Source organism: Muntiacus reevesi, chromosome 3, assembly GCF_963930625.1.
Source record: "Muntiacus reevesi chromosome 3, mMunRee1.1, whole genome shotgun sequence".
Lineage (NCBI taxonomy): Eukaryota > Metazoa > Chordata > Mammalia > Artiodactyla > Cervidae > Muntiacus > Muntiacus reevesi.
Window position 1 is genome coordinate 18,559,991 of NC_089251.1, and position 24,414 is coordinate 18,584,404.

General features: G+C 49.8%; 1 protein-coding gene across 1 annotated transcript in view; it reads left to right on the forward strand.

The window, feature by feature from the left end:
• The window catches only part of GRHL1 (grainyhead like transcription factor 1), a 53,001-nt gene extending 30,114 nt beyond the window's left edge, over window positions 1-22,887 (forward strand). The window contains exons 9-16 of the mRNA XM_065927187.1: window positions 2,396-2,554; window positions 6,238-6,325; window positions 7,610-7,749; window positions 8,803-8,840; window positions 11,710-11,801; window positions 12,139-12,224; window positions 15,948-16,012; window positions 21,316-22,887. Of these exons, the coding sequence (XP_065783259.1) occupies window positions 2,396-2,554; window positions 6,238-6,325; window positions 7,610-7,749; window positions 8,803-8,840; window positions 11,710-11,801; window positions 12,139-12,224; window positions 15,948-16,012; window positions 21,316-21,430 (783 nt within the window). The 3' untranslated portion in view covers window positions 21,431-22,887. The remainder of the gene's footprint in view (window positions 1-2,395; window positions 2,555-6,237; window positions 6,326-7,609; window positions 7,750-8,802; window positions 8,841-11,709; window positions 11,802-12,138; window positions 12,225-15,947; window positions 16,013-21,315) is intronic.
• The last annotated feature ends 1,527 nt before the right edge of the window (window positions 22,888-24,414 follow it).

Sequence of the window (24,414 nt, forward strand, 5' to 3'; positions counted from 1 at the left end):
AAACTGTCAGGACATTGTTAATCAGCTAGACCCCAACACAAAATAGAAAGTTTTTATTTCAAAAGGTGCCAAAAGGAGAAAATGGACCTAGCCTACTGAGTATTTACTATCTAGCTTGGGGCTTCCCTCTCAGTTGGTCAAGAATCCGCCTCCAGTGTGGGACACCCCAGTTCGATTCCTGTGTCGGGAAGATCCCCTGGAGAAGGGAAAGGCTACCCACTGCAGTATTCTGGCCTGGAGAACTCCATGGACAGCCCTTGTGGTCGCAAAGAGTCGGACACGACTGAGCAACTTTCACTTGGGACACAAAACATACATATCTAAAAATGACAGACCGTTCCAGGTCGTAAAGAAAATCCAGGGGATCGTCTAGGATAAATAGCTGGTTTGGATGCATATGGAATCTAGAAAGATGGTACTGATGGAACTGTTTGCGGGACAGCTGTGGAGACGCAGGCACAGAGAAGAGACACAATAGGGGAAGGAGAGAGCGAGGTGATTGAGAACACAGCGTGCAAACATACACGCTACCAAAAGTAGAAGAGACAGCAAGTGCGAATGTGCTGGGTGACCCAGGGAGCTCGACCCAGTGCTCTCTGGCAACCAAGAGTGGGGGGTGGGAGGGGGGTCGAGGAGGGAGGGGACATATGTGTACCTGTGGCTGATTCATGCTGATGTGTGGCAGAGGCCCGCACAATATTGTAGAGCAGTGGTCCTCCTTAAAAAAACAAAAACAAAAACTTAAACACTTAAAAAAAAACTGCAGTACACCGTCACAGGTGGGCCGGTGGGGGGAATTGCCTTAATGGATGTTATCGAGGTAACTGGCTAAAATGGAATATTACTTGTATAATCGTCTTGTGTCAATTTAGAAGTTTCCTGAATTTGGGGTGGGGGGGAAGCTGCTCTGGGAAAGAGAGGCAGCAGGGAATAGAGGCAGAAAGACCCGGAAATGACTCCCAGCCCTTTGCTCTCTATGCGGGGGACAGTTTAAAGGTCTGTCTAGGCTTCACCTGTAAGCGGAGGACAGCAGTCCCTCCAGGTAGTGGTGGGGACACGAGACCCTGTGCGTGAGGCTTGCTTACACGCCCGTGTGTAAGGCTCCGTGCTGTGGGATCTGTGTCACAGTGCGGGCCGAATGCAGACACTCTGGGAGCGGGGCCTGGGGTTGGACGTTCAGATGTAAAGCAGCAGAGAGGAGCCGTGGGGGGCACTGGACGGGTCAGCGGGAGGACAAGGGACCAGCACGGAGCCGGGGCAGGGCCACACCGCCGGCGCGTCCTTGGTGCGGGGAGTGGCGAGGCCGAGCGGAGGGGTGAGGGGAGTGACGACTGCTCCACCTGTTTGCATGGACAAGTCCTCAGTCTTTTCAGGGAGTCTTGGTCTCTTCTACTTGTAAGCAGTACGCGGACGAGAGCAGGCATAGACACCCCGCTTCGGCGTCCTGCGTACCTTCTGGAGAGCGCTGTTTGTCCTCCTGACTGTCTCTTCTCCTTACACTCTGTCCACACTCCCTACTCTCTTATTACCGTCTTATAGGTTTTCCCCGTCTTGTGACTTGAACTTCTCTCTTTCTGGGTCTTGCTTTAGCCAGCAGCAGCCTGCACCAGTGTAGTAGTTAGGGCTGGGTTTAGTTGTTAGGGCTGCTGGGTTGTCACCTCATGGACCGGCCGGAATCTAGAATAAGAGTCTGGGGCCTTCGAAATGTGCCAGGCTGTTTTAAAAACTGTTGTTCCAGTAACACCCACCATGTGGTGCTTATGCATCAGAAATAAATTCTAAAACAAAAGCATTGACTGGGAGCTCAAACACCTGTGGACCGGCTATGGGGGGGTTAAAATCCAGACTCACAGACGTGGCGGCGGGGGGCGGGCTGAGCATGTTCATGCTTGTGTACAGGGTAGACCTGAATCTCTCTGAGTAACAGCCTTCAGTGCCACTTCAATCATGTGACTCACTGATTTCATAAACTCCAGGATGTTGGAACATAGGTTTTATAGGTTATCCTAGGAGACAGTATAGACACAAATGCAGGCAGATCCCCAAAGAGATTGCAACAGGCTCTCAAATAGCTGCAAAGAGCACCTGTGCCCCTTGGAACATTTAAAGATGACGTCAAGAAGGACAACCGGCCTCATCCACCTTCTGATTATTAAATAAGTGTTCTGGGAGAAGAATTGACAGTGGTCAAAGCTGTCATTCCTATGACCAAAAGTGGTTTTAAATTAACCCCTTATTACCCCTTAAAAAAAAAAACAACTTCTTTTAAATGGGAAGACGAACTCTCGTTTCAAGCATAATCTGAATCATTTCCATGGCATTAGTATTTTTACCAGCTGTGCAAAAGGTTCCTGTTGGTGCCTGTTGCTTACGGAACCTTTTCTTCGGTTTGCAGGTTTTCATCTCTGTGAACTGCTTGAGCACAGACTTCTCTTCTCAGAAGGGTGTGAAGGGGTTGCCTCTGAACATCCAGATTGACACCTATAGCTATAACAACCGCAGCAACAAGCCTGTGCATCGGGCATACTGCCAGATAAAGGTCTTCTGTGACAAGGTAAGGCCATCGACTGGATGTAGACACTTAGAATACACCCTTCCTCATAGGAAAAGACCAGGGCCTTCCTTATACTTAAGTCCAGTGAGGACTTTGAACTGTGGTATTGGAGAAGTGGTGATGCTTTTGAACTGTGGTGTTGGAGAAGACTCTTGAGAGTCCCTTGGACTGAAAGGAGATCCAACCAGTCCATCCTAAAGGAGATCAGTCCTGAATATTCATTGGAAGGACTGATGCCGATGCTGAAACTCCAATACTTTGGCCACCTGATGGGAAGAACTGACTCATTTGAAAAGACCCTGAAGCTGGGAAAGATGGAAGGCAGGAGGAGAAGGGGACAACAGAAGATGAGATGGTCGGATGGCATCACCGACTCGATGGACATGAGTTTGAGCAAGTTCCGGGTGTTAGTGATGGACAGGGAGGCCTGGTGTGCTGCAGTCCATGGGGTTACAGAGTTGGACACGACTGAGCAACTAACAGAACTGAAGCATGTATTGCTGATGATATAAAATAGCTGATCTTAAATTAGCAGTTCATGTTTTAGCCATGCAAAGTCACATTATAGAGGAGAGAAAACTAATCTCCTTTTGACTGAAAAACCAGAAGTGTGGATAAACGCGTTCTGTCGGGCGTGCCTGACAGGTGGGATGCAGGGACGTTGCGCCCAGTCCTGGGCGGGCCCTCAGCTTGCAGGGGCCACATGATGTCAGTGTCATTCCTTTCCTCTGCTGTGACTCCTTGTTTTCTGGAGATCGATGGGCACTTTTGCCGGGTGCAGCGCTCAGCTGGATTAAATCCAGAAAGAAGTTGGCAGTCCCTGGTGCCCTGGGGATTGGAGACAGTAGTGTCCTCCGGAATGGGGCAGAACTGTCCACTGAACTAAGATTGAAGATGACTCTGACTTTTCCCACTCAGAAGTCCCAGGTTGTATTTTTTTTCTTGCCAGTCTCCTCTTTTCATCCTGTTTGAACCTCTGTGTTACGAAGATTTTTTTAGAAGGTGCTAAGAACCCAGAATTGAATTTGCCATCAGAGGCCTGGTGCCCTGACTTGTGCTTTGGGTGCATGGAGCACTGCGTCGGCTCCAGGGGGTGAGCCTGAGACCTTCCAGGTCCAGAGGGCAGGTCCAGTGATGTTTATCGAGTACCTGCCATGTGACTTGTCATGTTGTATCAGTTGTATTAGTTTTCTAATTTGCTGTTGACAAATGACCACAGACTTAGTGGCTTGAAACGACATGCGTCTGTCATCTTCCAGTTCTGTAGGTCAGGGAGTCTGACCCAAGTATTACTGGGCAAAAGTTAGGGCGCCAGAAGCTGATTCCGTCTGGAGTCTCGTGGAGAACCCGTTCCCCTGCCTTTCCTGTCTAGGGCTGCCCGCAGTTCTTGGCTCGTGGCCCTGCCTGCCTTGCGAGCCATCCTGCCTCCTCCTCCTCTGGCTCTTCCGCTGTGTGGACACTTGTGACTCTCCCTGTCTTGCAGGCAGCCCAGCCTCCTCCTCTTGCTGTAGAAGCAGTGGAGGCCCAAGCTCTGGGCATCAGACGTGGGCATCTCTTAGGGGCCTCTTCCTCCTCCTTTCCCCCGCTCCTGCCCCCCGCTTTCTCACATGCTGCATCTTAACTGGTGGCAAGTCACATCTGCTCTGGAGCAGAGGTCTCTGACCCTGACTCAGATTTTCTTCCTTCATGCCACATTCTTCCTTAGAGCCCAAAGAAAAACGATTGTTATCATGTCCTTTTCCTAAAAATTGTAGGGAGAGGTTAAAGTTTTATCCATTTAATTAAAAAAATTTTTTTTCACGTGTGCTAACCATCGTTCCCTGTGTCTTGTCCACACTGCTGCAGTCCCGCCTGTGTAGTTTTCATCTCTGGAAGGTCAGTTTGGATCTATTTTATGTCTTCCAAGACTCTGCTTACCACGTTCAGTTTTTCCCACAGGCTTTCTTAGCACATGGACCGTGGCTTCGGTAGCCTAGCCATGGATTCCCGTGTCAGTTCTGGGTTGTTGCAGTGGTTCCATCTTCCTCCGCACTCGGGGTTTCCTGGCTCCTGGGATCTCAGAGGACACCAAAGGCTGTGACCTTGACCTTGCTGGCTGTCAGGTGTGCCTGTCAGCCATCAGTCTTCCTGAGCCTTGTCCTGAGATCTGGCGAACCTTTTTGGAAACAGTTGGATCTTCCAGGTCTTCTCTTGGATCTTCCAGGTCTGCTAGGCAGGTCTGGGGGCTTCCTTGGTGGCCCAGTGGTAAAGAACCCTCCTGCTAATGCAGGAGTCTCAGGTTTGATCCCTGGGTTGTGAAGATCCCCCTGGAGAAGGAAATGGCATCCCACTCCAGTAGTCTTGCCTGGGACATCCCACAGAGAGAGGAGCCTGGCGGGCTCCCGTCCTTGGAGTACAAAGACTTTGACGTGGAGTTATTTTTAGAGCATCAGAAGGAACTGAGCAAGACCCAGACCAACCGCAGATGGTAATGGCGAGGAGCCTGGTGACCATCGCCTATTCTTTTCTGTCAGGAGTGTAGTGTTTGCATCAGTGTCACGTAGCAGTGGTGATGGGCAAGTTTGTGTGTATTGATACATTAGTGATGTATCGATAAATGTAGAAGATGGTTTTTCATTCCATATTTTAAAATGTGGTTTTATTGTATAATCGTGCCAGATCAACTGGATGATTTTTATCGCCACTATTTGCTATCAGGGAATGTATTTACTGAAGAGTAAATAACCAGTTCTTTAACAAATAAAAGTGCTACTCACTCAGTCGTGTCTCACTTGGAATTCCATGGACTATTGCTTGCTTGGCTCCTCTGTCCGTGGGATTCTCCAGGCAAAAATACTGGGGTGGATTGCCATTCCCTTCTCCCGGGGATCTTCCCAACCCAGGGATAAAACCCAGATCTCCTGCATTGCAGGCAGATTCTTTACTGTGGAGCTACCAGGGAACCTGAATAACTTTGTAAACAAATCTGCACCATCTAGAAATAAATGCAAGTAAGCCAAGCAAAATAGCTAATGAATAATTTTGTTTTTGTTTTGCTTACTTGCTTAATTTCAGGTTGCGTTTGTTCCTTTGTGGGTCCACTTGTGCAGCACTGCTGTTCTTTGTGTAGTTCCGTGCACCGTGTGTGTATATCTTCTTTGTAGGCCTGGGAGTAAAGTTTTCCTTTTAAGTGACTACAGATTTCTAGCTAAATATTTGCTCTTGTGAGTCATAGTTGGTTGGATCTACCACTTAGTCAATGCCAAGACCTTGGACAGAATCAGTTTTCAGTAATAACCACATTGACTGTACAGGACAGTATACTCAAAGTGGGATCAGCTTGTATTTTTTTCTCTCAATTTTCTTGTTATTAGACAACAAGAAAAGTCACTTGTGTCTTGGAAGCCAGTGTGCAGTATGTTAGCTGATTTTCTTGGCTTCCATTTGACCTGGCCTCATCCATTGTTGAGGGGAATTCTGCTCTCTTAGTTTTTTAAACAAGTGTCTCCCTGTGATTCTTTTCTAGTTTAAAAATAGTTTTAAGAAAGGGCTTTTTTAGAGGAAACTGCCATGATAAGCTCCACGAGTATAAAAAGCAGTCATCTCCAAAGAGGAGGTATTTTCCCACCGAAGGTCAGGATAAGAGCTAAGCATTTTCAAGAGGGTCAGTAAACAGAGCCACGTCTTGTCTTCTCTCCACCCAGGGAGCCGAACGGAAGATCAGAGATGAAGAACGAAAACAAAGCAAAAGAAAAGGCAAGTGCACTGACCCCAGCTCCCAGTTGAACGCCTGTAAGTAGAAGTGTTTCTGCCAAGCGTTTTAGACCTTTTTGTTCCAACAGTAACTCAAGTTTGTAAACAGAAGCTAGCGTAGTGGATATTTTCTTCTTATTGCTGTGAAGTGATAGCTTTGCTTCCTTTAACCAGGAAGCAAAGACCAACGAGGGCCTGAACTAAGTCGTGGGAACTCCAGGAAGGAGTCCTGAGTTTTTCCAGAGTTCAGACGATTTTTGGCCCTCAGTTCTGGTTCAGGTTGCTGGCTCCTGTTCCTGACAAATAACACATGTTCCACCCGAATAGCTGATGATGAGATTGGAGCTGGCCTAGATTTTTAAGAGTAATAGTAACACCCTTTGGAATTCAGGTTGTCTCAATTTGAAACAAGCATGGTATTCTTCTATCAGATATTCTTAACACATGCAGAGTCTATAGGGCTTCTGTTTGAATGTTGCGCCGGGAAAGCTTTTTTTTCTTTTTTCTTTTTCCTTTTTAATATGGCCAGCATTCATATTCACAGAATCCCATAGCTCTCAGCTAAAAGGAAGGAAAAAAGCCCGCACTCGGCACAGCTGGAGCTGGGGCCCACGCTCTGCGCGGCTGGAGCTCGGATGGCTGCACCTGCTTTCTGCACGGCAGGCGCCTGGCAGACGTGGCCTGAGCACGCCCGTCCGGGCTCTGCTGCTGGCCCCACACTGCAGCTCGGGAGATGTCCCCTTCGGAGAGCCACTCAGCGGCTCGGACAGCTCGTCACTAAGCACCTCGGGGCCGGGGGCTGGGGGACGGTGGAGTCTGTAATTCAGTAAATCAAGAGTTAGGCAGTCACGGTGTCTCTCCGCCTCGCTGGGGTTCGATTCTGAAAACGAAGGTCTGGAGTTGAGGTGCCTGTTTTGATGTCAAGAGTACACCACTATCAGAACAGATTATCTAATGAGGAGAGCCAGGGTGAAATTACCTCTAAATTATGTTTATACAATCGTTAAGTTTTAGCCTTTCAGGCAGAAACTTCACGTGCTTTGGCTCTGTTCTGGATCTTTCTCTGTGTATGTGTGTCTTTGTGTTTAAACATGGCTTTTTCTCTCCTGCCTTTGGTAAGATGTGTGATTGATTTTAGTGCAAATGCAAGCACATTAAGTGTAATTTTTCGCAATTCAGGCAGCATGACCTGTATCTGCTGTTCTGCTATAGTTTAAGTTTCTTAAACAAGGAAGATGCTCTGTAGCCTGCCTGCAGTCTGGGAATGGAAGCTGCTGACTATGGTGTCCTTGTGTTTTTTTTTTTTCTTTTTTTTTTTTTCAGTTTCCGACGTCAAAGTGCCGCTTCTTCCATCTCACAAGCGCATGGACATCACGGTTTTCAAGCCCTTCATTGATCTCGACACCCAGCCTGTCCTCTTCATCCCCGATGTGCACTTTGCCAGCCTTCAGCGGGGTGCTCACGTAGGTAACCCGGATCCCAGGGTGGTTGCTAGGAGGTGACAGGCCACAGAAGGAGAGTCTTTGGCAAACAGGAGCCAGAGCTTGGTGAGGTCTGGCCAGGGTTAGGGGTCAGCTCTTTGGAGTGTCTGGTTCGGGTGACGTGACGTCCTCACGGTCAGCTGTGTGTAAGCGTCACTGCCGTGGAACCGTAGCCCCAGATCTGCCGACTTAATTCTGTATGGATGTTATCTGTTGGTGTCTTCAGCTCTTTAAAAGACACTGGAATAACATGTGGAGTTGAGTCTGTGATCGTGTGAATTTCACTTCCATGGGTCTGGACAGGAGAGAAAAGCCAGAGGAATACCAGGCGTGGGAGCCTTAATAGGATGAAGGATGTCTGGGCGCTCTCCTCACAGTTTCAGTTAGGGGACCGTCACCAGCACATGTTTGGTCGAATCTCGGCCGCTAATCTGAAATTTATCAAAGCTGCAGTCACACTCTGCTTGGAGCAGAAGCTCAGTGGAGGTTGGACTCGGGCAGAGTGGAGCATGCCCTCCGCCTGAGTTCAGGTAGATGCCCCAGAGATGTACACCAAGAGCTTTGTTCGCAGATTCCGACAGACAGATGTGTTTGCAGCATTCTTCAGGAAAGGCACTATCAGGGTATTCGGTTTCTCATGAGTCTAGGGTGAGCAGGGCTCAGTAATCTTGTGCTGTAAAGGGCCCAGGAATAAACATCTTAGGCTTTTGGGGTTGAGGACTCTCTGTTGTGACTCGCCTCTGCTGTTGTGGGGCCAAAGTCACTGTACACACTGCACCAGGCATGGGCATGGCTCTGCCCCGGTAAATACCGTATTTACATAAATGGGCATCAGGCCAGACTTGGTTCATGGGCTATTGTTTGCCAGCTCCTGAACTGGAAGAGTTCAAGACATCTTTAAGAATCTGGTCATTGTATGAGATTGGTCACATTCCAAATTACTTTTGTTTTAGGAATAATTTGTTTAAAGTCTGAAATATTTTAGCATATGCTTGAAAAGCAATCTTTTTTTTTTTTTTTTCCCCTTGGTCTTAGGTCCTTCCCATTGCCTCAGAAGAACTGGAGGGTGAAGGGTAAGGTTTATGTTTTGTTTTACTAAATTCTTTTTATTTTGAAACATTTTCAAACCTCTAGAATAATTACAGTACAAAGATTCGCTTTTTCCTGAGCCACTGGAGAGTAAGTTGCTGGCAGTGACCCAACACCCCTGAGTCCTTGGTGGTGGTTGTTGTTCAGTTGTTCAGCCGTGTCCGACTCTTTGTGACCCCGTGGACTGCAGCCCGCCAGGCCTTCCTGTCCATCACCAACTCCCGGAGTTTGTTCAAACTCATGTGCACTGAGTCAGTGATGCCATCCAGCCGTCTCATCCTCTGTCATCCTCTTCTCCTCCTGCCTTCCATCTTTTCCCAGCATCAGAGTCTTTTCCAGTGAGTCCGTTCTTCGAATCCGGTGGCCAAAGTGTTGGAGCTTCAGCTTCAGCATCAGTCCTTCCAATGAATATTCAGGACTGATTTCCTTTAGGATGGACTGGTTTGATCTCCTTACAGTCCAAGGGACTCTCAAGAGTCGTCTCCAACACCACAGTTCAAAGGCATCAATTCTTTGGCCCTCAGCCTTATTTATAGTCCAACTCTCATACCCATACATGACTACTGGAAAAACCATAGCTTTGACTAGACGAACCTCTGTAGACAAAGTGATGTCTCTGCTTTTTAATACTCTGTCTAGGTTTGTATGTTTCCACAAATGAGGATGTTCCCCTGCATAACACAGTCAGAATGTTGACATCAAGGCCTTAGCACAGTACCAGCCAGTCCAGGCTTTGCTAATTGTTCCAAAAACATCCTTTATGGGAAAAAAGAGTCCCTTTCAGACTCACACAGGGTCTTTTATTGTCCTGGCTCCTGAATCTCCTTCCATTGGGAACAGCCTCCGCCTCTCCTTGGCTTTCCTGAGCTAATGCTTCTGCAGGTCACACTCCCGCCATTGTGTAGGCGGTCCCTCCGTCTGGGTCTGGCCGTGGTTTTCTCTTGAGGTGGATGATGTGTCTGGGCAGGGCTGGCACGGACGAGGCCCTGCTCTCAGTGTATCCTGTCAGGGGCACGTGTTTTCAGGGCACCCCCGCTGGCGATGTTCACTCTGGTCGCTTGATTCAGGCCTGCTCTGCCAGGCTTCTCCGCTGTGGGGTGAAACCCTTTCTCCTCTTACAGTAGGTGTTTTGAGGGGAGGTGCTTTGTAAACATCTCAGTCCTTGTCAAGCTTTTATTTCTCATTTGCATTACGTCAGCGTGGCCTTGTGGTCTCCCACTGGCTTCAGTACACGGTGATTCGTCATGTCAGTTACTCTGCTCACGTGGTCCCAGGGCCATCGGGGTCCCTCTCGCCCGCTCCTGGGTCACTCCAGCACAGCACGACCGTCCTGCCCTCACTGCTCCAGCACTTCCTCACCTTCAGGCATGGCGTGTTCCAGGCACTTGTTTTTCTCCCCTGCTCCAGCCCTGAAATCAGCCTTTGCTCTAAGAAGCCTGGGTTCCTTGTAGAGATCAGGCTTCAGAACACTGGAGGAGGCCCCTGTGTGCTGGCTGCTGTGATGGTGTCGATGCCCCCTGCCCCCAGAGGCATCCGTCTCAGCCTCGCCGGCAGCCCTCCCGGCCAGCGCTCCACCAGGTGATGGTATGGTCACCTTCTGTGGGCCATCCTGGCTCCCCACGCCGACCCACATGGGCCACGGGCCTTGCAGAAGGCGGGCTCTCCTCAGCCTCTCTAACTTGTGTTCTCAGACCTGAGTTCTGCAGGTGCTTTCACTGGAGGCCTGTTCTGTGCTGGAAGCTGAGACACAGCATTTTAAGGTCCAGCTGCTTTTCTTAAAGTGATGGTTCTGCTCAGAAGCTCGCACTTACTTCATTTTCAGTTTTTTGGTTGTTGTTGTTGTTTTTTTTTTTTTACTATTTTCTTGTTTACTCACTGAACCTCAACAGTGAGCTCACTGTGACTTAGACTTTGACAGCCAGTCCCGCCACTCTCTTCACTTCTTTCTCCAGGAAAGTGAAAGTCGCTCAGTCGTGTCGGAATGTTTGCGACCCCACAGAGTGTAGTTCATGTATTTCTCCAAACCAGAATACTGGAGCGGGTAGCCTTTCCCTTCTCCAGGGGATCTTCCCGACCCAGGAATCGAACCCAGGTCTTCTGCATTGCAGGTGGATTCTTTACCAACTGAGTTATCAGGGAAGCCCTTCTTTCTTCATATGCAACTGGAAATGTTTCCCCTCCATTTGTATCTCCGCCGACACTGCCATATTTTTTCCGATCCTCTGGGGTTTGATGCTGTGATTGTCTCCCGAGTCGTCCCGCTCATCTGCTCATAGATCCTGGTGTCCACTCCAGTCTCTGCCATACCGCAATTGTAGCCTTCTTGACGCTCAGAACGGTCGACTGCCTGATCACTGCAACATAAAAGTCTAAACTTCCCCGAGAGCTGAGTGATGGAGGTTTTCCAGATTAGATTCATCTTCCTCCGGGACTTTCTGTCTCAGCCAGCCTGGCTTAGCATTTTCCTGCTCACACATCCTCCCTCTTTTGACATGCTCTCTCCTCTGTTACCACCCTCATGTGTATCTCACATCCCACCTCCTTCGTAAGTTTTTTTTTCCTGAAGAGAAACCGCATTCCCGGGAGGGCAGCTGGAGCTGTGTGGGAGCAGCAGGGGTGTCTGGCAGGCTCCTGAGTGTGCTCCCCCTCTGCCACTCAGTCGCACGAGCCCGGGTCAGTCAGCTTCTTCCCTTGAGCCCCAGATTTTCATCCACAAAATAAAGGCAGCTGGCCCAGGTAAAGGATGAAGGGCATTTTAAATGTAAAGTCCAGTGATAACACCCCGAAACTCCTTTTGTTTCTGCAAGTGATTGAAAGTGAAGTCACTAACTGCACACCTCGGATCGCCTGCAGGTCCAGCCTGAAGAGGGGGCCGTACAGCTCGGAAGACGACTTTGTGATCCCGCCTCCCGCTAAGCTGACCCGGGTAGAAGAACCAAAGAGAGGTGTGTTGGTTTACGTTTCGTAGTGGGAGTTTTCAGTGGGAAGTGAGCTCTGAATCCAGCGAAAGCATGAATTCCTCAAACAGACCTCATCGGTGCTGACTTCCCTTGAGTGTTCCTCCATCAGAGCAGCTCCTCCTGGCTTGAGCTGGGACTTCCAGCAGAGTTAAAAAGAAGCTGAAAGCTGTATTCCTTGAGACAGATTTTTATATTGGTTCATGTTTGCCGTCCTTAATGTGGATGTCTCTTTTTATTTTTCCCAATACCCACAATCTGTTTTCTTGTTTTGCTCCCATCAATGAATTACACTTTTCCTTCCTTCTTCCCCATTGGGGATCAGTGCTTCTCTATGTGCGGAAGGAGTCAGAAGAAGTCTTCGATGCCCTGATGCTCAAGACTCCATCCTTGAAAGGCCTGATGGAAGCTGTAAGTAGTAGGAGCTTTGTAATCCTTTTACTTGCATAGAATTCGATCAGAACAAATTTTACCAGCCTGTCCGGGTTCCTTGGTGGTGCTGAAGCCTTTCCTGAGTCCCAACACCTTGTCCGTGGCCGAGGCACGTTTCACCCCGGCCCCACCCCCCAACTTTAGTCTGCAGGTTTGTGCCTACCTCACACCACTGTGCCCAGCACACCCATTGGTAGATAGTAATCACCCAGCAGTGTCTAGTCCACTGAACTGAGTAGATTTGTGATGACCCTTGGAATGGTTTAACTTTCCTTTGCTTGGTTAAAGAGAGATTGTCACTTAACAGACTACTTAGAAGCCAACAAAAACGATTTCTATCAAAATCCTAAAAACTTCCACACATAAAACGGTGGCTCCTCCATCGGCCTTTGGTACTCCTGATCTTGGGGAATGGCTGAATTCGTGTCAAGATCTTACCCGAAGCCTGTTTGTGAAACTGCAGAGTTGTAACCAGAGGTGACCACTGGTCAGTAGGTGATTTAAAGTGAAGTCACTAGTTGCACACCTGCATGTCTAGCTTGAGAAGGGGCCCATACGACTTTGGTGGCTTGGAGATCCTTTTGCCGCAGCATCTCAGCAAATGGCCCAAGAGCACACTGACCCCAGCCTGCCCTTGGGGACACCATAGAGAGACACGAGAAGGGTGCCAGGCTGATCCCTGTTTTGGCTTTGCCCCAGAGTGAAATTCAAGGGATCAGCACTGTGTCTTGATACGTATCCACCTCGGGCCCCTATAAATCATCAGAATCTTTGAGCTCAAAGTAAGTCTGTAACTTGGCTGGAAGCAGGTTTCCCCTGATTACTGCCTAATGTTGAATTCATTTAACAAATGTTTGTGAAGGGCTTACTTTGTGCCAGGCACTGTTCTTGGCACTGGAGATACAGGAGTACGTGACCCAGTGCTGAATGGAGTTTAGGTTCTGGTTAGGAAGATGGCTACAGTGAAATTGGCAGAGGCCACTGTGTAATTTGCCAGGCAGCACTGATGGATGCCGGGAGAAATATCCGTAACCTCAGATATGCAGATGATACCATCCTTATGGCAGAAAGCGAAGAATAACTAAAGAGACTGTTGATGAAAGTGAAAAAGAAGAGTGGAAAAGTAGGCGTAAAGCTCAACATTCAGAAAACTAAGATCATGGCATCTTGTCCCATCACTTCATGGCAAATAGATGGGAAAACAGTGGAAACAGTGAGAGACTTTATTTTTTGAGGCTCCAAAATCACTGCACGTGGTGACGGCAGCCATGAAATTAAAAGACGCTTGCTCCTTTGAAGAAAAGTTATGACCAACCTAGACAGCATATTAAAAAGCAGAGACATTACTTTGCCAACAAAGGTCCATCTAGTCAAGGCTATGGTTTTCTCAGTGGTCACGTATGGATGTGAGAGTTGGACTATCAAGAAAGCTGAGCGCCAAAGAATTGATGCTTTTGAACTGTGGTGTTGGAGATGACTCTTGAGAGTCCCTTGGACTGCAAGGAGATCCAACCAGTCTATCCTAAAGGAGATCAGTCCTGGGTGTTCATTGGAGGGACTGATGCTGAAGCTGAAACTCCAACACTTTGGCCACCTGATGCAAAGAACAGACTCATTTGAAAAGACCTTGAAGCTGGGAAAGATTGAAGGCAGGAGGAGAAGGGGACAACAGAGGATGAGATGGTTGGATGGCATCACCGACTTGATGGGCATGAGTTTGAGTCAGCTTCAGGAGTTGGTGATGAACAGGGAGGCCTGGCGTGCTGCAGTCCATGGGGTCACAAAGTCGGATGCGACTGAGCGACTGAACTGGACTGAACTCACGGACGCTGTGAGGAGAACCGAGGCAGTGCAGGGGATGGCCACCAGGGGGTGCTGTTGCTCAGTCTCAGGTAACCGGGCGCCACGGCGGCTCCTCGCTTACACCTCAGCCAACGGTGCCCAGCGGCCCCCAGCGCCACCTGTCGCCCTCTGCTCTGGGTCATTTGGCTTCCTGTGACTTATCCCGGTTCCTCCGACTTCCTTGTCTCCTGACAGCCCTTCCTCACTTCCTGATGATGGAGAGAGAGGAGAGTGTGGAAAAGACTGGGCCTCACTGTGCCAAATATAACTCATTCACAACGCTTAAGGAATTCACCCCAGCCTCCCATCTCCTGGGCTGGGGGTTTCATAAACACAGTGATCGTCCAGTGGTACCGAAAAGAGGTGAATGTGTATGATGGCGTCTTGGATGTGGTTCGATGTGTATGGTATATCTTTGTTAGACTGAAAGTGATCTACAGGCTGATCTTCTGAGGCCCTGATTTCAAGGCCGCCCAGAGGCGTGCTCTTCAGATTGAGGGTAGGCAGGGCGGTGACCCCTGGGTGGGAGCAGTCTAGATAGCTGCTCAGATAACAGCGTCTGACCTAGACTGAATCAGCCCCTGGTCCTTGGAGTAGCTGTCCCCTCCCTGTGCAGACAGCTCCATGCCTGAGAGGAAACCTCCAGAGCTCACTGCACTGTGTGGACCCCGTGCCCCTGGTCGGGAGGGGAGGTGGGCTGGCACTGGGGCCCACAGCCACGCCTCAGCCAGAGCCCACTGCCCTCCAAAGAGGCTCTGCCCTTGGCGAGGTGCCAGCCTGGCTGTGGCCAGGGCCCTCGGATTTTCCTTCTGAGTTATAGAATCACAGTTCCTTCCTTCCGGTGATTCCATATCTGAAATGAACTCCTGCTTTGTGCTGGACACGCCCTAATCCCACGATAGTCATGGGGTATGTGAGGTGAGGGTCTCTCTTTCCTGTTGAGAGGAGGCCACGGGTTAGAACGGTCACCTGCCAGTGGAAACTGAGTCAGAACTGACGCCACTTAGGCGTGTTTGACTCCAGAGTGAGGCCTTTGTGTGCTGAGTAAAGTGCCTGGAAAGGATGCTTGTCAATACGCATTGAGCCTGCAGCTCAGAGAGGGGCCCATGTGGATGTCAGCATGCATGGAGCTCCCAGCTCAGAGAGGGGCCCATGTGGATGTCAGCATGCCTGGAGCACACAGCTCAGAGAGGGACCCACGTGAACGTCAACATGCATGGAGCCTACAGCTCAGAGAGGGGCCCAAATGGATGTCAACATGCATGGAGCTCCCGGCTCAGAGAGGGGCCCACGTGGACGTCAGCACACTTGGAGTGCACAGCTCAGAGAGAGGCCCATGTGGACATCAGCACACTTGGAGCACACAGCTCAGAGAGGGGCCAACATGAATGTCAACACGCATGGAGCTCCCAGCTCAAGAGAGGGGCACACATGGATGTCAACACGCTTGCAGCGCTCAGCTCAGAGAAGTGGGCAGAGGACTTTAGTTTTCTTGTTTCAGGAGCATCCGCTCATCAGACAGGACAAGTGCAGTGCACGGATGTTGGGTGGAGAGAGCAGCTCTGTACTTTCTCTGTAAACCTAACACGCTCTGTAAGGTATTAATTTCAAAAAACCATGGCCATATAATAGAGCTGTGACACCTGTGACTTTGGGAAGCAACAGACCCCTGATTCCAACTCTCTCCAAAGGCAGGTAGCCCCCCTTCCCCAGGATAGACAGGTCCTCATCGGTGTCTTTGTGTGTGGATATATGAGAAACAGAAAGCTGAGTGTCTGTCTGTACCACTGTGTGAATGTATTGTTTTGTCAAGTCATGAACATAGAACTTTGTAATATTATTTTTCTTTTGTTCTTTTAGATCTCTGACAAATATGATGTTCCCCAAGAAAAGATTGGGAAAATCTTCAAGAAATGTAAAAAAGGGTGAGTTCTGACTGGCAGCCTTAGAGCCTCTGAGTGATGTCAGTGTCACAGAACAGCCCCTCTGAGTGATGTCAGTGTCACAGAACAGCCCCTCTGAGTGATGTCGGTGTCACAGAGCAGCCCCTCTGCGTGATGTCAGTGTCACAGAAGAGCTTCTCTGAGTGATGTCAGTGTCACAGAACAGCCCCTCTGAGTGATGTCGGTGTCACAGAGCAGCCCCTCTGCGTGATGTCAGTGTCACAGAAGAGCTTCTCTGAGTGATGTCAGTGTCACAGAACAGCCCCTCTGAGTGATGTCAGTGTCACAGAAGAGCTTCTCTGAGTGATGTCAGTGTCACAGAACAGCCCCTCTGAGTGATGTCGGTGTCACAGAGCAGCCCCTCTGCGTGATGTCAGTGTCACAGAAGAGCTTCTCTGAGTGATGTCAGTGTCACAGAACAGCCCCTCTGAGTGATGTCAGTGTCACAGAAGAGCTTCTCTGAGTGATGTCAGTGTCACAGAACAGCCCCTCTGAGTGATGTCAGTGTCACAGAACAGCCCTCTGAGTGATGTCAGTGTCACAGAACAGCCCCTCTGCGTGATGTCAGTGTCACAGAACAGCCCCTCTGCGTGATGTCAGTGTCACAGAGCAGCCCCTCTGCGTGATGTCAGTGTCACAGAACAGCCCCTCTGCGTGATGTCAGTGTCACAGAGCAGCCCTCTGAGTGATGTCAGTGTCACAGAGCAGCCCCTCTGCGTGATGTCAGTGTCACAGAGCAGCCCTCTGAGTGATGTCAGTGTCACAGAGCAGCCCCTCTGAGTGATGTCAGTGTCACAGAGCAGCCCCTCTGAGTGATGTCAGTGTCATAGAGCAGCCCCTCTGAGTGATGTCAGTGTCACAGAGCAGCCCCTCTGTGTGATGTCAGTGTCACAGAGCAGCCCCTCTGAGTGATGTCAGTGTCATAGAGCAGCCCTTCTGAGTGATGTCAGTGTCACAGAGCAGCCCCTCTGAGTGATGTCAGTGTCATAGAGCAGCCCCTCTGCGTCACAGAACAGCCCTCTGAGTGATGTCAGTGTCACAGAGCAGCCCTCTGAGTGATGTCAGTGTCATAGAGCAGCCCTTCTGAGTGATGTCCGTGTCACAGAAGAGCTTCTCTGAGTGATGTCGGTGTCACAGAACAGCCCCTGTGAGTGATGTCAGTGTCACAGAGCAGCCCTCTGCGTGATGTCAGTGTCACAGAGCAGCCCTCTGAGTGATGTCAGTGTCACAGAGCAGCCCCTCTGAGTGATGTCAGTGTCACAGAGCAGCCCCTCTGAGTGATGTCAGTGTCACAGAGCAGCCCCTCTGAGTGATGTCAGTGTCATAGAGCAGCCCTTCTGAGTGATGTCCGTGTCACAGAAGAGCCTCTCTGAGTGATGTCAGTGTCACAGAACAGCCCCTCTGCGTGATGTCAGTGTCACAGAGCAGCCCCTCTGCGTGATGTCAGTGTCACAGAGCAGCCCTCTGAGTGATGTCAGTGTCACAGAGCAGCCCTCTGAGTGATGTCAGTGTCACAGAACAGCCCCTCTGAGTGATGTCAGTGTCACAGAACAGCCCCTCTGCGTGATGTCAGTGTCACAGAACAGCCCTCTGAGTGATGTCAGTGTCACAGAACAGCCCCTCTGAGTGATGTCAGTGTCACAGAACAGCCCCTCTGCGTGATGTCAGTGTCACAGAGCAGCCCCTCTGCGTGATGTCAGTGTCACAGAACAGCCCCTCTGAGTGATGTCAGTGTCACAGAACAGCCCCTCTGCGTGATGTCAGTGTCACAGAGCAGCCCCTCTGCGTGATGTCAGTGTCACAGAGCAGCCCTCTGAGTGATGTCAGTGTCATAGAGCAGCCCCTCTGAGTGATGTCAGTGTCACAGAACAGCCCCTCTGAGTGATGTCAGTGTCACAGAACAGCCCTCTGAGTGATGTCAGTGTCACAGAACAGCCCCTCTGAGTGATGTCAGTGTCACAGAGCAGCCCCTCTGCGTGATGTCAGTGTCACAGAACAGCCCCTCTGCGTGATGTCAGTGTCACAGAGCAGCCCCTCTGCGTGATGTCAGTGTCACAGAGCAGCCCTCTGAGTGATGTCAGTGTCACAGAGCAGCCCCTCTGAGTGATGTCAGTGTCACAGAACAGCCCTTCTGAGTGATGTCCGTGTCACAGAAGAGCTTCTCTGAGTGATGTCAGTGTCACAGAACAGCCCTCTGAGTGATGTCAGTGTCACAGAACAGCCCCTCTGAGTGATGTCAGTGTCACAGAACAGCCCCTCTGCGTGATGTCAGTGTCACAGAGCAGCCCCTCTGCGTGATGTCAGTGTCACAGAACAGCCCCTCTGAGTGATGTCAGTGTCACAGAACAGCCCCTCTGCGTGATGTCAGTGTCACAGAGCAGCCCCTCTGCGTGATGTCAGTGTCACAGAGCAGCCCCTCTGAGTGATGTCAGTGTCATAGAGCAGCCCCTCTGAGTGATGTCAGTGTCACAGAACAGCCCCTCTGAGTGATGTCAGTGTCACAGAACAGCCCCTCTGCGTGATGTCAGTGTCACAGAGCAGCCCCTCTGAGTGATGTCAGTGTCACAGAACAGCCCCTCTGCGTGATGTCAGTGTCACAGAGCAGCCCCTCTGAGTGATGTCAGTGTCACAGAACAGCCCCTCTGAGTGATGTCAGTGTCACAGAACAACCCCTCTGAGTGATGTCAGTGTCACAGAACAGCCCCTCTGAGTGATGTCAGTGTCACAGAACAGCCCCTCTGAGTGATGTCAGTGTCACAGAACAGCCCCTCTGCGTGATGTCAGTGTCACAGAGCAGCCCCTCTGCGTGATGTCAGTGTCACAGAGCAGCCCTCTGAGTGATGTCAGTGTCATAGAGCAGCCCCTCTGAGTGATGTCAGTGTCACAGAACAGCCCCTCTGAGTGATGTCAGTGTCACAGAACAGCCCCTCTGCGTGATGTCAGTGTCACAGAGCAGCCCCTCTGCGTGATGTCAGTGTCACAGAACAGCCCCTCTGCGTGATGTCAGTGTCACAGAGCAGCCCCTCTGCGTGATGTCAGTGTCACAGAGCAGCCCTCTGAGTGATGTCAGTGTCACAGAGCAGCCCCTCTGAGTGATGTCAGTGTCACAGAACAGCCCTTCTGAGTGATGTCCGTGTCACAGAAGAGCTTCTCTGAGTGATGTCAGTGTCACAGAACAGCCCTTCTGAGTGATGTCCGTGTCACAGAAGAGCTTCTCTGAGTGATGTCGGTGTCACAGAACAGCCCCTCTGAGTGATGTCAGTGTCACAGAACAGCCCCTCTGAGTGATGTCAGTGTCACAGAACAGCCCCTCTGAGTGATGTCAGTGTCACAGAACAGCCCCTCTGCGTGATGTCAGTGTCACAGAGCAGCCCCTCTGCGTGATGTCAGTGTCACAGAACAGCCCCTCTGAGTGATGTCAGTGTCATAGAACAGCCCCTCTGAGTGATGTCAGTGTCACAGAACAGCCCCTCTGAGTGATGTCAGTGTCACAGAACAGCCCCTCTGAGTGATGTCAGTGTCATAGAACAGCCCCTCTGAGTGATGTCAGTGTCACAGAACAGCCCCTCTGAGTGATGTCAGTGTCACAGAACAGCCCCTCTGAGTGATGTCAGTGTCATAGAACAGCCCCTCTGCGTGATGTCAGTGTCACAGAACAGCCCCTCTGAGTGATGTCAGTGTCACAGAACAGCCCCTCTGAGTGATGTCAGTGTCACAGAACAGCCCCTCTGCGTGATGTCAGTGTCACAGAACAGCCCCTCTGAGTGATGTCAGTGTCACAGAACAGCCCCTCTGCGTGATGTCAGTGTCACAGAGCAGCCCCTCTGCGTGATGTCAGTGTCACAGAACAGCCCCTCTGAGTGATGTCGGTGTCACAGAACAGCCCCTCTGCGTGATGTCAGTGTCACAGAGCAGCCCCTCTGCGTGATGTCAGTGTCACAGAACAGCCCCTCTGAGTGATGTTGGTGTCACAGAACAGCCCCTCTGAGTGATGTCAGTGTCACAGAGCAGCCCCTCTGAGTGATGTCAGTGACACAGAACAGCCCCTCTGAGTGATGTCAGTATCACAGAAGAACTTCTCTGAGTGATGTCAGTGTTATAGAACAACCTCTGTGAGTGATGTCAGTGTCATAGAACAGAACCTCTGAGTAATGTCAGTGTCATAGAAAATTAATTTTGTCCACCTGAATTTGTGCCCAGTCAAGAACCAGTTATAGAAATATCAGTGCAAAACTACAGTTTTTCTTACTAGATTATCCACATAAAGTTGATTTACTTTCTAGGGCATCTTTGTGGATTTTTTCCAAGTAGAATCTTTGCTTCTCCCATGCTTGGCAGCAGTGCAGTGGCTCCAAATTCCAGAGAGCATGATAAAATTTACCAAAGGTGACAACAGTCGCTGTTCCATATTATTGAGCCCCCATCGTGAGTCGGGTGCTGGACCAGGCACGCGTGTGTTACTTAATTCTCATGTTACCATTACTCTAAGACAGAGATTACTACTGAGTTTCTGGATGAGGCAGCCGAGGCCCAGAGAGCCTAGGAGGCTTTTCCAGGATCAGGGGGCAGCTTAGTGCCAAGGCCAAGCGTCAGGTTCTGTTTTGACCAACATCAAAGCCTTTACTCCGTCTCCCTCCACCCTCCTGCCCTGAGTCATGTTTTCAATCATGGAATGTTGCTTCTTTGTTCAGAAGTTAATATTTTTAGAACTGTGTTACTTAAGTGTCAGTACTGTTTGGCCTGGGTAAGCAGGGTACAGAGTAAGCATTCTTTGGCTTAATTCTAAAGCATGTGGCATGTCCTCGACGGGTCTAGTGGGAAGGGTTGGCCTTGATAGTAGATCGAGTAAACTTTGAGGGTAACTTGCTGGGGAAAATAGTCGTCAGGGAGCTATGGCTTCTGATAGCGTAGGTTGACTTGACTGATGTGCCTTCTGTAGCTGAACCATGTGCTTCTTCTGTAGACTTACTTTGTTCACTGTAATAAGCACTGTTTATTGAATGATTACTGCACACGGAAATAATAACCCAGCTAGCGTGTTTTCTTTATCATACACCCTGCACGTGAGGTGCTTTACCCGAGCTGCTCATTTCACCCCTACAACAACCATATAAGATTGACCCTACTATTATACCCATTTTACAGATGAGGAAAGTGAGGCGTAGGGAGTGTAACTAGTTCGCTTCACGTGGTACAGTTAGCAAGTGGCAGCGCTAATTGTGAATTTTGGGTGTGACTGCAGAGCGGGCAGGAGTGAGCAGGCCTGTCTCATCTGCCTTTTCCAGGATCCTGGTGAACATGGACGACAATATCGTGAAGCATTATTCCAACGAAGACACCTTCCAGTTGCAGATGGAAGAGTCTGGGGGATCGTTCAAGCTCACCCTCACTGAGATCTGAGGACGCCACGTCCACGACTCCCAGCAAGCTCAGCAAAGCTGTCACCTGGGCCTTTGGGGTTGACAGGCCACAGGTTCGCCAGTCGGCCACCTTCCAAATGTGGGTGGATGTCAGTGGATGTTGGAGGTGGCGCTGCTTTTGGCTTGGAGATAGCATTGAATGTGTTGCATTGGCGTTTTTCAGATGACCCCAGAAAGCATATTTGAATTTTCTGGTATAAATACTTAGGATTAAAAGTGGAACTTTGTTCCAAGATTTGCTAGGTTACCTGGGTACCTTTAGGATATCTGCTACATTATTTATGGAACTGTCTCTTCAGCACGGGTGCACGTCAGACTCGATGTGACTCTGACCGCCTCAGGTGGGGTGCCCCCAACGGACAGGGGCGCCCTCTCTCCTCGGCCTCTCATTCCCCAGTAAGTGTTTACTCCAACAGGGCAGGTTACCGACATCTTCCTTCGCGACTGTCTTGAACATATCAACTGCCTCTCTTATGAAGAACCCGAACGGTGACAGCGTGCCTCCGTCAGGCTAAAGCTGCGTGTGTGTAAGTGCAATACGTCTTGAAGGCCTGTGTCTGTAAATGTGTACATACCTGTCTTATATAAATAGATAATATATACTTGTGGTGTCTGTACATACAGCGAAGAGACGCGATGAGGTCTACCCTGAGGACTTTGTTGAGAGGAGAGGATAAGTTATTTCTGACCACCTACACCCAGCAGGTAGCATGCTGTGCTTCGTGAACCCCGCTCATACGCTTTCTCTGGGTTTTCCCAAACACAGCCACCGTTCCGTAGCATAGCAAAACCTCAGATGACAAAGATGCTGCACGCTCTTGAGAAGGTTGTTATCTGGATGTCTGCACTGTTTAACAAATGAAGTAAAGGAAAAAACACTACTGCAGCTCACGTCTGCTGTGTCTGCTCGTGTTAGTCAGGTGTCCCCGACTGACACGAGTGGGAATAAACACAGTGATCACGGCACATACTGTCGTCACCGTGAACCAGGAGATGCAACTCGGGATGGAGTGCTTCCAGATCTCTGTGCTACAGGAAATGCCTTCTGTTTCATCACGTTTCAGAACCTCCAGGCTTTGATGGTCTTGTATGCTAACATCTCTAAAAAGCATTCATGAGTTTATGAGACTGTATTACTATGGGGAACATTTTTATACGTGTTTAAATATATAAAAATACTAAAGAGTGTAATTTTGTAATGGAAATAAAAATCGCAGGTATCTCTAGGTTCAGGGAAGTAGAATAGGCTATTTGTATACATAGGATTGATAGTTACATTCTTCCATTAAAATATTCTAATGAAGTATGTGAACTAAATTGCTGGCTTTCTAAGATAAGATGTTATGGGACACGGGTCATATAACAATATTTTGTATTTTGTTTTATGAAATTGATTTTGTCTTGTTTTTAATTGTATAATTGAAGATGTATTTTAAACCAAAGGGATTAAATTTTATATGTCTATTTCGTAATACGTCCTTTCCTGTTATTTAGCTTGGCTTTTCCTTTCATTAGTCAGTAAAAGCAGAATCTGTGATCTTAAAAAGCAGACCTGAAAAGAATCACCTTCGTGTTTTCTCCTTGTTTCCCAGCATGTAAACTTGGGAAAACTCTCTTCCTTCCTTCTTAGTCTTGCCTTAGAGGGTCTGAAACGATCTGAGTAATTGCTAACCGAGGAAGACCCGACTGAGTTTTTAACTACTACCAAAATTTAACCACCAAAGCTTGAGGTAAATGCTTTCAGACCTGACATCTCAGGGTTCTTAGTTTAAAGCTTAACAGAAAGCGTTTGGTTTAAAAATCTACCAGGGACTTCCCTGGTGGTCCAGTGGCTGGGACTCTGCGCTCTCACTGCCGAGGGCCCAGGTTCCATTCCTGGTCAGCGAAGTAAGAACCTGTAAGCTGTGTAGCTTGGCCAAAAACAAGGAACAGAAATCTACCAGTGATGTTTCAGATCATCAGAATTCCTAACTCAAACAGCTGTTGTTAAGTACACGCTGGTAATCCAGGGCCTAAATGTGATAGACACTGAAGTATATTCCTAGTGAACACGTGATCGCACAAAAGAAGTAACTCCCAGGGAGGTTTCCTGCAACACCTGAGACCCCAGGATCAGAGCGAGAGGTTCACAGGCGTTGCAGGAAACCTCCCTGGGAGGTTTAATCCTGGGGCCACAGGTCAGAACTCCTGAGGGGGAGACCCCGCCCATGGTTCCCTGAGGCCCCAGAGCCTGTGGGGTGGGGCCTGTGTGTCCTTTCCCAGGGAACCCCTCCTGGACTCTGCTGCCCGGGCCCCTCACACTTCCTGCCATCCGTCTGTCTTTTTTTCTTTCTCCCTTGGTCACTTAGCTTTTGCCTTTTGTCTCAGAGCTTGGCTTTGCCCTGGAGGCAAGGGGCTTCTCCCGTCTCCCCAGTGGAGAGCCCAGGTCCCCTGACCCTGCACACACACACACACCCCACCTTATGACCCTAACTTGCCCGCCGCCCTCCCCGGCCTCTTGTCTCCCTGGATCGCTGGCAGCCCGCCCAGTGCTGGTCACGTGGCAGGTGCTCAGTCAATGATCCTGCGATGATGAGGTGACAAGCTGGTGCCCTTGACAAGCCCCGCCCCTTGCAGGACATCAGCAGGGAGACGGTTAGAAGTCAGAAGCTCAGAAGTTAGCGTTGCTGGACCTGGCCCCACGGCACACAGTGGGGATGGTCTGCCCAACCTGGCGACAGTCAGGAAAGCAGTGCCCGAGACGGGGCCCTGAAGCAGGGGTCTCAAGGAGCCGACTGGACGTCATGGGGACAGAGTCGCAGGGGGTGCATGCGGCCCGCAGGTGCAGAGGTGGGGTCACCATGCCTGCTCCCACCAACCAAGTGTGCAGTCGTTCAAGTCACTGTCCTCTGTCCACACCCTGTGGAGCGGGCATATTACTGTCATCTGGTATCAGCAACATCTGCGTCTCACCTGCAAGCTGGT